The sequence below is a fragment of the Bombina bombina genome, chromosome 2, assembly GCF_027579735.1.
Source record: "Bombina bombina isolate aBomBom1 chromosome 2, aBomBom1.pri, whole genome shotgun sequence".
Classification (NCBI taxonomy): domain Eukaryota; kingdom Metazoa; phylum Chordata; class Amphibia; order Anura; family Bombinatoridae; genus Bombina; species Bombina bombina.
In genome coordinates this window covers 566,929,680-566,945,018 of record NC_069500.1, presented here as the reverse complement: position 1 = coordinate 566,945,018, position 15,339 = coordinate 566,929,680, and the positions used below count along the sequence as shown (strand labels likewise).

The following is a 15,339-nucleotide window of genomic DNA, read 5'->3' as shown; positions in this document are numbered from 1 at the left end:
GACATTACAACGATAACTCAGCTATCTCTGACACCATACTATTGACACTAGTCCTGCAGACATGGTTAATGTCCTTATATTACCTTACCTGTTTGTCTGTTTTTATTGGGGGTATGTGGGGGGCCCCTGGTGAGACATTCTAAACAATAAAAGCATACCATGGGACATCATTGCATTTACCCACAACATGCCACAACACATACTCGCCGGGTGGCCTGCGGCCGAGGCTATGGGCGAAGTAAGATATACTTTACACTTAATGAAGTGATGTGGGCCCTAAGGTAAACCGTGCTGGATAATATGCATAAACATGAAGATAGTAATATTCAGTCACAAATCCCTCTTGTGGAATGTATGTTACTCATATACAGTGCAAACATGGTTGTTGTTATAATTCATTATTAATAATTTTAATGGTCAGAGTTGGAATATATGGAGTAATATTTCCCTGTTTAGTGTTGTGATATGCCTCTGTAAAACACCAAATACAGAGTATGTGCTTCTTATTTTTTCAGAATGACATCTGAAGGTTTTATCTATACCTTTTATCCTTAATGTTCCTTTTTTTGTGTGTTTGTTTGTTTTTGTTTTCTTTATAGTGTTTCATATTGACCCCTAACACAATTTTAATTTAAATGTTAAGGTCCAAAAGTGGCCTGAATTGCATTATCAGGGGAAGAAATTATAATCCCTATTGCTTTATTACCCTATTATATAGGATTCAATACTTATTTGCAATATATCCAAGAGGGATAAAAAAAGAGGACTCTTTAAATATTTAACGAATATATGTTTATTATACAACACTTGTATTATCACCAAATGTACATTTGTATGTATGCTTGATATTTGTACTATGCAGTTCCTCAATAAAAAATTTAAAAATAAAAAAATGTTAGTATGATTCTTGCAGTCCTATATCATTTTTCTAGGTGGTTAAAGTATGGTGTAGTTTACACATAAGTAGCAACCTTTAATATCTCAGCTGTAAGGGTGGACGATCTGTCATTTGTTATTACATCAAATTCATTTCTACTTTTTTTTCAAACCTTTGAAATATTTTCTGCAATTTACCTGATTTTTTTAAATTTTTTTATGTTTGTGACATTTAACAAACTGATAATAGAATATTACAGCAACAAATGAATGAAATATTATGTACACACCAGTATGTATGTTTACAGGCGACATTAAACAACATATCGCATCGATAACCAGAGCTGGCTCAACCATGAGACTAAGGGCCCTATGTACAAAGAGGCAGGTGAACAGCTTCTCAACTTGCGATGCTGTCCGCCCGCCTTCAATACATATAGGAAGCAGATCTGTTTGTCCGCTGGCCCGTATGTATCACTACACACTCATCGCAGTGTGTAATGCCCGCCCCTTCATTCGCATGACCAATCACGCAACTGAAGGGGCTGTCAATCACCGAGAGCGAGCGAGTGCTGTTGATAACGCTCAAAAAAAATATCATGAGCAAGTTTTATCATTAGACTTATTAAGGGACATAAAACACCATTTTTTTTCTTTCATTAGTCAGATACAGCATATAATTTTAATCAACTTTCCAATTTTCTTCTATTGTCTAATTTGCTTCATTCTCTTGGTATTCTTCTTTTGAACAAGCAGTGGAAGCTAGCTGAACACATCTGGTGAGCCAATGACAAGAGGCATACATTTGCAGTCAACAAATAAGCAGCTAGCTCCCAGTAATGCATTGCTGCTCCATAACCTACATAGGTATGCTTTTCAACAAAGGATAACCTAATAAAGAAGCAAAATAGTCAATTTTGCATGCTCTATCTTACAGTTCCTTTAATTCTGTGTGACACAATAAAATTTATTAAAATTCTCTAATATGTTATGATTTGTAAAAGGAAAAATCTATGTTTCTATGGTACCTTGCCACTTTACAGCTGGTCTCAATGAAATCATTTTCAATGTCTAGTAGGCTCGGTGGAAGTGTGAACTCCAGAGGTGACGTCAACCTTTTCAAACGAAGTAAACCAACACAGAACTTGGCCCCCATCTCTTCAAGCTCCTTTGTACCAATCTGCATATTCTAAATGAAGAACACAATTTTGTCTATTAACTATTATATATTAATTAACAGCAACTACTGTTTATTATAAAGCGTATTACATCAAACACATACAATATTATATAGTGATAGTGATGTATAGGGACATAAATAGCAAAAAAGACAACTCTGATGAGTTAGATTACTTTTTTTAAAATACTATTGCTTGCATAGAACTATGGGGTCAATCACAATAAAAATGAATTAAATGATTATCAACAGAAAAGCACCATTAAAGGGACATTAAAACACTAAGGGCCGGATTACAAGTAGAGCACTAAATATCTCTTTCTTGAGAGTTATTAGTGCTCCACTTAGTAATACCAGCACACACTAATGACACGAGCTCGAGTTTACATTGTGCTCACGAGGGCGCACTTCCATAGGCTCAAATGGGAGCCTCGTTCTCATGCCGTGAGAAACGGCATGAGAACTCGCGCAGCACAGGGGGTAGGTAGCGCAGCAATTTGTAAATATGTATGTATATGCGTATATACATACATATTTATGAGTTAATATCTATATATACATATTAACACATAAATATATATGTATATAAGCATATACTGTACATATATATTTACAGGGAACACACAGTTCCCATATACCGCAATGTAAATGTTTTCTTTTTTTCTAAGACCCCAAAACCTGCCCTAAAACTGCCTAGTGCAGGTTTTTTTTTTTATAAAAAACTATAATGCCCTCTATTTTGAGGGCATTTGGGGCCCTTTTAGAAAATTAACCAGAGATCTAATCTCCCTTGTAATGGCTGTTTAATTATTGCACACTCGTAAAAGCACAAATTTGCCCGTTTGCGGGCGTGCGATAATTTAGCTTTCCACTTGTAATCTAGCCCTAAATAAATCATTTATAGAATGATTTATTCAGAGCAAAATATAAGCCTGAAAATATTATATGACAGGAAAAAAACGGTGAATCTCTAGATACTTGAAATTCCAAAACATCTTTATTTAGGAGAATAAGAGCATAAAAACCAGCAATGTAAAAGGTCACAGCATAGAAAAAAACATCCTACGCTTTTCGGCAGCTCTCTGCCTTATTCATAGAAATAATGTTGGTAGAAATTACCGAACTTAAATACACATAAAGAGACAAGTGTAATTATAAACTGCTGTGGCCTTAAAGGTACATAACATATCATAAGTGAAGCACTGAAACCTATTACATTTGGAAAAGTGAGAGAAAATAAGCAACCAGCATATCATACATGTGTACATATGCAAACACACGTGACATAAACAAAATATAATCCTAGGTGTTAACAATGGCTCAATATTAATGATACTTATTAATGCAAACGATGTTAGAGCCCTGTAGTAATATATACAGTATATGAATGATGTAAGACCATTTAATATAGGATCTACAAATAAGGGAAAATATTTAAACTTTCTGAATACCCCAAATACAAATCAATACCTATATCAGTATGGACTCCAGCGAATCAAATCTAAAAAGTTCTCCTTTTATGGGAAAAGGAATATAGTGATAATAAATCTAACCTATTAGATTCATGGGGTAGAGACCACTTTTGAGTTAGAGATTAAAAATGTTAGACATGGAAGTTACAAGACAATAGCCGTATCTGCATAAACAGCAGCATAACCCAATCTTAATCACACTCTGTGAGGTTTCAAAAGACTCAGAATTTGTAATTATTACTAAGTTAGAACCTAAGTCTCATTAATAAGGATAGCCCATCAAATGGAAATGGAGACCCCAAGCAAAATGAGTCATGCCACTATTAAAACATAATCAATATAAGTGTGCTCAATAGGAGAAAATAAACAAATAGACAGCTAGGTTAGGGGCCCTAGGGAATCAGCACTGACGGGACCAGAAATGAATAATGTCCCAGTCAATGTTGAATCCACCCGGCCTTCTGGTCTTTAGTTAGACGACCCAGAAGGCTTCCTTGTAAAAAAGCTTTGTAGTTCTGTCTCCTCCTCTGATTGACATTTTAACATGTTCTATCACCTGCCATTTGGAGGTGGTATCGCTTTTTCTGTGGGCATAGATGAAGTGTCTTGCTAGATCTGAACATTCAATTCCATGTTCAATGTTTTTGAGGTGTTCTCTGATCCTGCTACATGCCTCCTTGGTGGTGCACCCTACATATTGTTTCTCGCACTGGGTGCATTCCACCAAGTAGATCACAAATGTGCTACGGCAGTTAGTGTAGCTATTAAGCTCATAGACCCTCTGAGTTACTCTGGATTGAAAGTGTCTTGACACTTCTGAATGGCCACAGGCAATGCAACCACCAAAATGACACTTAAAATGACCCTTGAGATTTAGCCAGTTACTTGTATCTACAGCTGAAGGGCGCAACATACTGGGGGATAAAACAAGTGCACACCCACTCCTAAATACAAAGTTGCAATCAGCTGATACAAAGTCCTTTAAACTATCCTCAGCTGTAAGTATGGGAAGATGTTTTCTGACTATGTCACAAATCTGGTCAAACTGGGCACTGTATGTATTTATAAATGTGGGTTTCAAGATATCATAGTTGACATTTCTCTTTGGGCGATATATCAGCATCAAATCCCTATTCATATGGGTGACCTCCAGTAATGCTCTATTAATCACCTTTTTAAAGTAGCCCCTTTCCAGAAGTTGAGCCACCAATATCTCACTCTCTTTTACACAGTCACTTTCGTTAGTGCAATTTCTCTTAATGCGAATAAATTGGCCTTTAGCCACCCCAAAACCAGTATGTTTGGGGTGGTTACTGCAAGCATGTAGAATGGCACTAGAGGCTATCGGTTTTCGATATAATGAGGTCCTCACCATCTGTAACTCTATATCACCAATAAGCAAGAGATCCAAATAGCGTATTGAGGATGAATCATGGGCATGAGTAAACTGTAAATTTACATTATTCTCATTCAAATAGCTAACAAAATTAGACAGCTCTTGATGGCCTCCTGTCCATATGAACAGGATGTCATCAATATACCTTTTTTACATCCTGATGTTATCCCTATATGGATTTCTATCTCCAAAGGCGTGGGCCACCTCCCACCAACCCATAAATAGGTTGGTGTAGGCTGGGGCAAATTTAGCCCCCATGGCTATACCACATCTTTGAAGATAGAAATCCCCTTCAAATTAGAAAAAAATTATATGTGAGTGAAAAATTAAGTGATCTGACCAGAAAATTGTTAAGTGTGTCATCATAGTTGCTGAGTGTCAAGAGAATATTTAATAGCTTCCAGACCACTTGAGTGTGGGGTAGCTAAATAAAGCCCCACCACATCCATGGTAAGCCATGTATGATTGGCACCCCAGACAGCTTGCTAAAGACAATTAAGAAGATGCTTCGTGTCCCTCAGGTACGAGGGAAGCTTGTAAACAAAAGGCTGCAATAGCGATTCTACCCAACATGACATATTCTCTAAGAGGGACCCTATACCCACCACAATTGACCTACCCCTCACCTCCTCCAAGGACTTGTGTACCTTGGGGAGGTGATGAAAAATGGGGGTTATGGGGTTAGGGACAAAAAGAAAATCGACAGTGTCCTGATCTAAGATACCCTCTTCCAGACCGTCATCCAATAGAGCCCAAAGTTCTCCCTTAAAGGTCTCAGTAGGGTTATATTTTAGTTCTAAGTAGACATCTACATCACTCAGTTGTCTTTTAGCTTCTAGTACACAGGCTGATTTATTTTGGACAACTACACTCCCACCCTTATCTGACTGCTTGATCACTATATCTTCTCTATTTTTCAGAGTATCCAAAGCTAGTGTTTGGGCAGCAGTCAGATTAGGGTAGGGTTTCTACTATTGGCTGACAATTGGACCAGATCTTCTTCAATTCTACGATGAAAGGCCTCTAGGAACGGACCCCTCTCTCTAGTGGGGTAGAAAATAGATTTAGGCTAATAGCCCACATGGGATGACTTAAGAAGGGCCGGGTCAAAAGAATAATATATACATGTATTTTTTAAAATAACATTAGTTTTTTAAATATTGAAAAAATAAGGGTAACATTGTAATGTCCATAAAGCAGTGGGCGCCGCCATATTGTAACTTAAGTTACTTTTTCTGCTAAGGCCAATTAGGAACAGTTATAAATGGCTTACTAGAGTGTGCAACCAATGACTGTGTGGATTACAGCTGTGTCTGCACTTCCACTTTTAACAGGAATTAAATTATTGGAATTAAATTATTGCAAAAGGGAACAAAATAAATAATGAAAGTATATTGCAAAGTTGTTTTACTACATACAATTAAAAATATTTTATATTAATATCTCAAAGTGTTTAATGTCCCTTTAAATTTTTTTCTTTCATTATTTGGATAGAGCATGCAATTTTAAGCAACTTTCTAATTTACTACTATTATCAATTTTTCTTAATTCTCTTGGTATCTTTATTTGAAAAGCAGGAATGTAAGCATAGGAGTCGGCCCATTTTTGGGTCATCACCTGGATAGTGCTTGCTGATCGGTGGCTTTAAATTCTATGGAGATTTCTTAAAGGGACATTATACGTTCAAATTTTCTTTGCATAAATGTTTTGTAGATGATTCATTTATATAGCCTATACAGCTTTTTTTTTTTTTAAATGTATAGTTTTGCTTATTTTTAAATAACATTGCTCTGATTTTCACACTCCTAATCAAGCCCCAAAGTTTTAGGAGAATACAGAGGTATACCTACTCCAGCTTGCTCCTGTTTGTGTGTCTTTTCATATGCAGAGGAAGGGGGGCGGGGGAGTGTCTGTTATTTCCCACTTAATGTTGGTGTTCTATCTACCTTTTTAACAGAGCTAAACTGGGAGCTTCTAAGTAAGTTTTTAAATAGTTTTATACTGGATTGTTGTATCAGTATCTGTGCAACTTATTCTTTATAGTAGTGTCTATTACATGAAGTTATATGAAAATTGGTTTATACTGTCCCTTTAAGGATTGTAATTGACCCCCATGTGTTTAACCCTTGTAAAAGGGTTAAACACATACTTAAAGTAAACTCCAGGGCGACAATGTACTACTGGGAGCTAGCTGAACACATCTGGTGAGTCACCGACAAGAAACACGTGTGTAGCCACCAATCATCAGCTCGCTCCCAGTAGTGCACTGCTGCTCTTGACCTGACCTAGGTATGCTTTTAAACAGAGGGCACCAAGAGAATAAAGTACATTAAATTACTGACAAGTCTTAAAATTGCATGTTCTATCTGAACCATGAAAGTTTAATTTTGACTTTAATAAACCTTTAATAATGGAAGATATATATATACATATGTTAATGCAACTGTTGGAGAGAGAAACCAAGAGAACAAAACAACCATATATTTTCTTGGTATTAGTATGTGATACATCAAGCTAAATAGAATATATCCAATAAGTAGAGCCCATACATTGCATACTTATAAATGTAAGGTTGTTTTGATGATATCATCTCAGGGTATATTGCTACTCATGAAGTAATTAACAAGGATAATCATAAGTATGTACATATCCTACCATATATCAAAAAGCAGTGAGGGAACAAACAAAGAATATACAGTATATGCCCTAAACTTTTTTTTTTTTTTTAAATAAGAAAAATAAAAATAAAAAAAAAAAAATAAAAAAAATAAAAAAAAATGTACACCACATCATATTTGGGTCTCTCCTGCCCACAAATCTAGTGTGCGGAAAAGGGATATTATATTGTAGGAGCTGTTTCTTCTGGCTTTCTAACTAGGAACTCCTTTCAATATGTAAATTAATATGTCTATGCTGTATATGGAGAACTGGTATACTGGTATCATCTTGAGACAAAACCATTTAAGTAAAGGTGACAGTACGTTTAGTTTACTGATCTAGCTCAAAGGCTATATATCTGTGTATAGAGAGTAATACAGGCAAAAGGCAATAAGATTATCTCAGGGGATCCTTTTATATGGAAGAGACAATTATAAGAGGAGTATAAGTAGCTTAAAAAGGCAGCTGCGTAACCCTAGCATGATGTGTAAGTAACCATAACTGATTATAACTTATGACATATAGATGTAGGTAACCAGAAGCAAAGATGCAGTAAGATTTACATAGCATTAGTGGAATTTAGGGTTACAAGCCATCTATTACCTGACCGCTTTAAGAGAATTATTTTGGATCTAAGAACCTTTATATAGAGATAGTCAAAGGGATGTTTGAAAGTTATATGTTCATTGGAGCCAATTAGAGTATAGTTGAAGGCATCAATTTCACCCACAGCATAACTAATAAACCTTTTGTGGATCATTAGTGTGAGGTGCCCTTTGTTCTGTACCTCTACCCAATGCGTATTCTGTCTCGGAAGCAACACTGGCTAATATCAGATGGGTAAAGAGTCGCACAAGTTCCACATGTCCCCAGGTCAAACTTAAGTCCAAGCCAGATTTTACACACAAGGCCACTTGTGGACTTGTGGCAGGACAAAGAGGAGGCTGCAATTTCATAGTGGATCCACTGTCAGCTGGGTTATCTTTCATAGCTATAGTAAGGTGAATGCCTTCCTCAAAGCTGGCATCCCCTGCTACATAGGACAGTTTCCTAGCTGTAAGGATAGAATGTGCCGTCTCCTTTAAGTAATCCCTATACACAGGGGTAGTCTCTTGATGACGGACTGGGCGAAGAGTATCATGCTGTATGTAGGGGACCTTAGATGATGTGTCCTCTTGTGTGTAGAAGATATCAGAGCATAGTGGTTCCGAAGCTTCCGAGTCTGTTATTGCAGATGACACAAGGTCGACATCGGCCCCCCGCCCCAACTTGCAGTACAGAGGGTTCAGGTGGATCTGCTTGAGGGATTGTCTGGGATTTCCTGAATTGTGAGAACCAGTGTATCGTGGTTTCTAACCCCCTGTGCAGGGTCAGTACTATTGGCTTCATGTTCTGAGACTAGTGTTAGGGAGGAAAGTAGTGATGTTAAGTCCTCTTTCAGATTTTGGAAATACCCCTCTATAAGTTGTTGGGAACGTTGTTCCCAAGCGTCTAAGGCTTCCATACTGGTAGTAACAGGTCAGCTTCACGGGACGCTGCTAAAAAGTGTATGTCGGCAGTGTGTCCTCCGGAAGATTTATCCCTGGTTGTATTTAGCTTAATATGGAGGTTTTTTTGTGGTCTTTAGTTTTGCAATATAAGCTCAAATCCTTATCAGCGTTTATTGGTTCTTATAGTTTAAACTATACTGCTGAAATGTAGGTAGATTTGGGGTGACAATTCCTCATTAGGCTATACTGATCTTTAGCTTTATGTTACTGTAGGTAGGACTTGTAACTCTTTATATTGCCTGATGTGGGCTATGACTTTTTAGGGGTAAGTAAGTAATCCTGGAGTATCTACACACCTAGAATCTTTTTGTAGGTTTGATTGCACAGCATGTAGGTAGTTTTTAATTAGGAGTACTTGCTCCTGCTGTTATTCAAAGCAGCGGTGTTCCGGTAGCCGCATGGTGCTGGCAAGATTGCGGCGGTAGTTCTAACTAGGCAAGACCTTTATGCCTGTATGCGGGTGAACAGAGGCGAGGTGAGTTGCAGTAGTGTGATCACTAACTATTCCCACACCAGCTGATGCATTTCTTCAGGTCCCTAATTGCTGCATAGTTAATAGTTGGAGCTCCGGTCCCACAGAGTGATCAAACTGAGCGGCCATGTCCTAGCATGGTCAAGCTCCGCCCCCCTTCCTGCTTTTTAAATAAAGATCGTAAGAGAACTAAGAAAAATTGATACTAGGCGTAAATTAGAAAGTTGTTTAAAATGGCATGCTCTATTTGAATCATTAAAGAAAAAAATTGGGTTTAGTGTCCCTTTAACAAAGGCATTATCCCTATATAATTAAATTATACCTGCTCTCTTTTCACAAAGAAGACTCAAATTCTTCTGCTTATCCTATTAAAATCGAATCCTCCTACTTCAAAAAAGTGGCAAACTATGATATGTTAATAATACCTAACCAAGAAAATATCAGGATAAGGGCTGTTAAAATACCCTTTAGATTAAAGGTACAACAAGGATGCATAGTTATTTGTGTCTATTATAAAGGACCTTTTTTATTTGGTAAACCAGCACAATACTTCATCCCGGAAGTAATATCATCCTAGACATATGTGTCAGGCGCTGCTCCACGCAGCTGTCACATAGCCAGAAAATTCAGAGTACTGGAACTGAGACCTTAAAACCTGAGGTTATGAATTTCAGCAAAAGAATCCAAAGAAATCTCAAGTTACTATAAACACGCAGAGAACATGGTAGTAAGCTAAGGATGTAAAACATTAGCAAACTTGCTACCCACCACCAGACTTCTTCAATCAATCTCTACTCCAGACATAGAGGTAGAGATCATGGTTATAATACAGACTGTGTCACCACAAGAGGGAACTAGGGACACAATGGATAGTAGGATTGACAAGCACTTCTTCATCCTGCTGATTCATCCTTGTATCCAAAGGATAAGAGAGTGTCTACTGCATATGTTTCAAGGCAACAAAATGACAAAACTTCAACAAAGCCATCAAGTTTTTAAGTCACAGTGGACATAGTCTGCCTGACAGCTGCTTTAAGGGATATAAAACTCAAAATTCTTCTTTCATGATTCAGATAGAGCATGCAATTTTAAACAACTTTCTAATTTACTTCTATTATCATTTTTTCTTTGTTCTCTTGGTATCTTTTCTAAAAAATCAGGGATATATGCTTAGGAGCCAGCCCCTTTCTGGAGCACTATATAGCAGCAAGAATCTTAACCATTTGCAAGAGCACTAAATGGCTGCACTATTTCATACCATGTAATGCTCCTTGGTATCTCTTCAACAGAGAATATAATGGGAACAAAGCAAATTTGATAATAGTAGTTGGAAACTTTTTAAAATGGTATCCTCTGTCTGAATCACAAAGGAAACATGTTGGGTTTAATATCCCTTTAATCTCAGAAGATGGGCTGCTTTAATGTCTAGGAGACGTGTGCCCACTGGAAAATGCACATGGTTTCCTATATAAGGAAATATAGCAAAGCTTTGAATATGTGGCATTAGGAGATGGATTTAAGTGCAAAATGACAGGAGAGATGTTTTACCATAACGAGTGCTACAATTGTAGAATGGCATATGTAGTATATCTGCTAACATGCGTAGAATGTAAAATTCAATATGTAGGTATGACTACAAGGGACACCAGAACTAGGATAAGGGAGCATGTTGGCAACATCAAACCAGGCACCGTCTACACTGCTAGTCAGACATTTCAGGGACTTTCATCTAAAAAGACCAGACACACTTAGGTGGACAATAGTGGAACAGGTTCAATTGGGAATTAGAGGAGAAGATAGAGATAAGACACTTGTAAGGCAGGAGACCTTTTGGATCTTTAAGCTGAAAACCAGGACACCAAATGGTCTAAACTCAGAATTTGATTTGATCAACTTCTGGGAATGACCTCTTTAAGGTTTATCTGAATTGTTGTCTATATATATATCTTCATGTATCAACTCAGAATCTGATTTTATCATTTTTTGAGAAGTGAATCCCCAAATCCATATCTCTCTCTGGGAACAAATCCAGTAAATCCACTAAAACTAAAACTCTTCGCCCCCCCCCCCACCTAATATGGATGAATTAGATCCGTTTTGGGGGCTTAAGGGGTGGAACGAAGGTTTGAGGGGGGGTATATTTATATGTGTGCACGTACATGTGTGTGTATATATACATACATATATGTGTATATGTATGTATATATATATATATATATATATATATGTGTGTGTATATTTACAAACCTCTAACAATGAGACATAAGAATAGGCAAGTAAGAGCTTACCTATGATAAATCATAGGGCACATGCTTTTTAGGACTAAGCCTATGACCTTAACTTGACTTATGCTGTCCATAATAGACATTAAGACTCAATAAGGGGCAGAGCGTAAAGGAGGGAAGATTTAGTCCCGTTATTTCACAAATGTTTGCATATGTAATAAATAAATAAATAATACATAATTGATAGAAATAGGCTAGTTTATTGAACCATTTGTTTTTAAAAACACACCAGGTCTACATAGACCACTGTCATTGTAATTGTTGTAATTACTATTGCCATTATGTGTCTTGCATGAAATAAGTTAAATGTAATGGGTTACTGAGATTGGAATGATATTTGAACTAGCATGAATTTGTCAGACTCTATAAGGAATTAATAACAAAAAACAATGATACAAATTATGTATTTGATAAAGGGGTCCCACTATATATACATTTATATATGTGTGTATACTATTGTAAGACACGCCTGAAAAGGCTATATGTTAGAGAATTCCCATGCAGGGGAAGCTAATATACTATGAAATAAAACCCAGTAGGCATGGCCAAAACTTTGTTTTAATACATGTTTTACACAATCACAGCTCTGGTAGGGCTATGTAAATAGGGTGTGACTGTGAGATCATTAGCTATGACTACGGCATAACTGCCGAAACGCGTCAGTGGACCTCACAGCAACAGTCTACCTATGTGTGCTTTTTTGTCTACTATGACTTTTAATATCAAATAAAGGATTACCATTTTTAATTGTCACTCCTGGACCTTGTTTGTTCTTTTTTTATATATGCTTAGGAGCCAGCCCCTTTCTGGAGCACTATATAGCAGCAAGAATGTTAACCATTTGCAAAAGCACTAAATGGCAGCACTATTTCCTGCCATGTAATGCTCCAGATGCCTACCATGGTATCTCTTCAACAGAGAATATAATGGGAACAAAGCAAATTTGATTATAGAAGTTGGAAACTTTTTAAAATGGTATCCTCTTACTGAATCACAAAGGAAAAATGTTGGGTTTTATATCCCTTTAATCTCAGAAGACGGGCTGCTTTAATGTCTAGGAGATGTGTGCCCACTCTATAATGCACATGGATTCCTATATAAGGTAATATAGATCAGCGGTCACCAACCAGTGGTCCGTGGAGCACTGGTGGTCCACGAGAAGATGTTGGTGTTCCTTGACACCATCAAGCAGGAATTAATCTCCTCTGATGGTGTCACCTCCGTCGCCCAGCAACTCCCTACAGTGCCCGGCTGGACGTCTGTGAAAACCGACGGAGGAGAAGTTAAATTACAATCTCCCTATGCACGCTGTGTAGTACTGTGCAATTTGCGTAGCTAGATTGTATTAACTCCTCTCGCCCGGTGCGCTGTTTAGAGGAAGATGCTTCCATTCTAAAGCCAGTAGAGGTTGGTACAGTCTTGGCTTGAAATAGTGGCATTAAAGTATATAAAAAAAGAAAATCTTAAAAAAAAAATCTCTTTTATATTTCTTTTTTTCTTCTTCCCTTTACCTGTCTCTTTGTAGTAGTTTTCCTAATTCCTTCAGATGGACTTACATCACTGTTTGTCTCCCTCCCCTCCATCTTTTTTTTAAAATTAAATATTCATTATTTTTCATTCTAATCATTGTATTTCCCCTGAATTCCAGTAATTGCCAACCAGCAAATCAACCATATCCCACCAGTATTATAGTAGATGCCAGAAATATCAGTCATGCTTAGCTCACATCCATATTGAGAGCGTTCTGATATAAACTTAATTTATGACTCTGACGTCTGTCCATGATCATAAGTGGTTTTGAATAATTCCTAACTGGGGAGGTAACTTGGAAATCTTGTGGTCCTTTTAAACATTATTATTTTTTTCACACTTTCTGCCTCTCTGTTTCCAGCTCAAAAGTTGGCACCCAACCTTCATCTGTCATTTGGAAGTATTCTCTCAGTTCTGTCATTCAGTTAGTTTATTCCAAAAAATAATTCTTAAAAATGTGTAAATATATACATAATGTAAACTTGGCTATATATATATATATATAGTATCTCATAAAAGTGAGTACACCCCTCACATTTTTGTAAATATTTTATTATATCTTTTCATGTGACAACACTAAAGAAATTACACTTTGCCGCAATGTAAAGTAGTGAGTGTACAGCCTGTATAACAGTGTAAATGTGCAGTCCCCTCAAAATAACTCAACACACAGCCATTAATGTCTAAACTGTTGGCAACAAAAGTGAGTACACCCCTAAGTGGAAATGTCCAAATTGGGTCCAAAGTGTCAATATTTTGTGTGGCCACCATTATTTTCCAGCACTGCATTAACCCTCTTGGGCATGGAGTTCACCAGAGCATAACAGGTTGCCACTGAAGTCCTCTTCCACGATGACATCACGGAGCTGGTGGATGTTAGAGACCTTGTGCTCCCCCACCTTCCGTTTGAGGATGCCCCACAGATGCTCAATAGGGTTTAGGTCTGGAGACATGCTTGGCCAGTCCATCACCTTTAACCTCAGCTTCCTTAGCAAGGCAGTGGTCGTCTTAGAGGTGTGTTTGGGGTCGTGATCATGTTGGAATACTGCCCTGCGGCCCAGTCTCTGAAGGGAGAGGATCATGCTCTGCTTCAGTATGTCACAGTACATGTTGGCATTCATGGTTCCCTCAATGAACTGTAGCTCCCCAGTGCTGGCAGCACTCATGCAGGCCCAGACCATGACACACCCACCACCATGCTTGACTGTAGGCAAGACACACTTGTCTGTACTCCTCACCTGCTTGCCGACACACATGCTTGGCACCATCTAAGCCAAATAAGTTTATCTTGGTCTCATCGGACCACAGGACATGGTTCCAGTAATGTCCTTAGTCTGCTTGTCTTCAACAAACTCTTTGCAGGCTTTCTTGTGCATCATCTTTAGAAGAGGCTTCCTTCTGGGACGACAGCCATGAAGACCATGCAGTGTGCGGCGTATGGTCTGAGCACTGAGAGGCTGACCCCCCGCCCCTTCAACCTCTGCAGCAATGCTGGCAGCACTCATACATCTATTTCCCAAAGACAACTTCTGGATATAACGCTGAGCACGTGCACTCTTTGGTCGACCATGGCGAGGCCTGTTCTAAATAAAACCTGTCCTGTGAAACCATTGTATGGTCTTGCCCACTGTGCTGCAGCTCAGTTTCAGGCTCTTGGCAATCTTCTTATAGCTTAGGCCATCTTAATGTAGTGCAGCAATTCTTTTTTTCAGATCCTCAGAGAGTTCTTTGCCATGAGGTGCCATGTTGAACTTACAGTGACCAGTATAAGAGAGTGTGAGAACGATAACACCAAATTTAACAAACCTGCTCTCCATTCACACCTGAGACCTTGTAACACTAACGAGTCACATTACACCGGGGAGGGATAATGGCTAGTTGGGCCCAATTTGGACATTTCCACTTAGGGGTGTACTTTTGTTG

General features: G+C 37.9%; 1 protein-coding gene across 3 annotated transcripts in view; it reads right to left on the bottom strand.

The window, feature by feature from the left end:
* The window catches only part of AGTPBP1 (ATP/GTP binding carboxypeptidase 1), a 362,468-nt gene that overhangs the window by 29,676 nt on the left and 317,453 nt on the right, over window positions 1-15,339 (bottom strand). For all 3 annotated transcript variants that reach the window (XM_053702435.1, XM_053702434.1, XM_053702437.1), the window contains one exon: window positions 1,905-2,065. In XM_053702435.1, coding sequence (XP_053558410.1) covers window positions 1,905-2,065 — 161 coding nt within the window. The remainder of the gene's footprint in view (window positions 1-1,904; window positions 2,066-15,339) is intronic.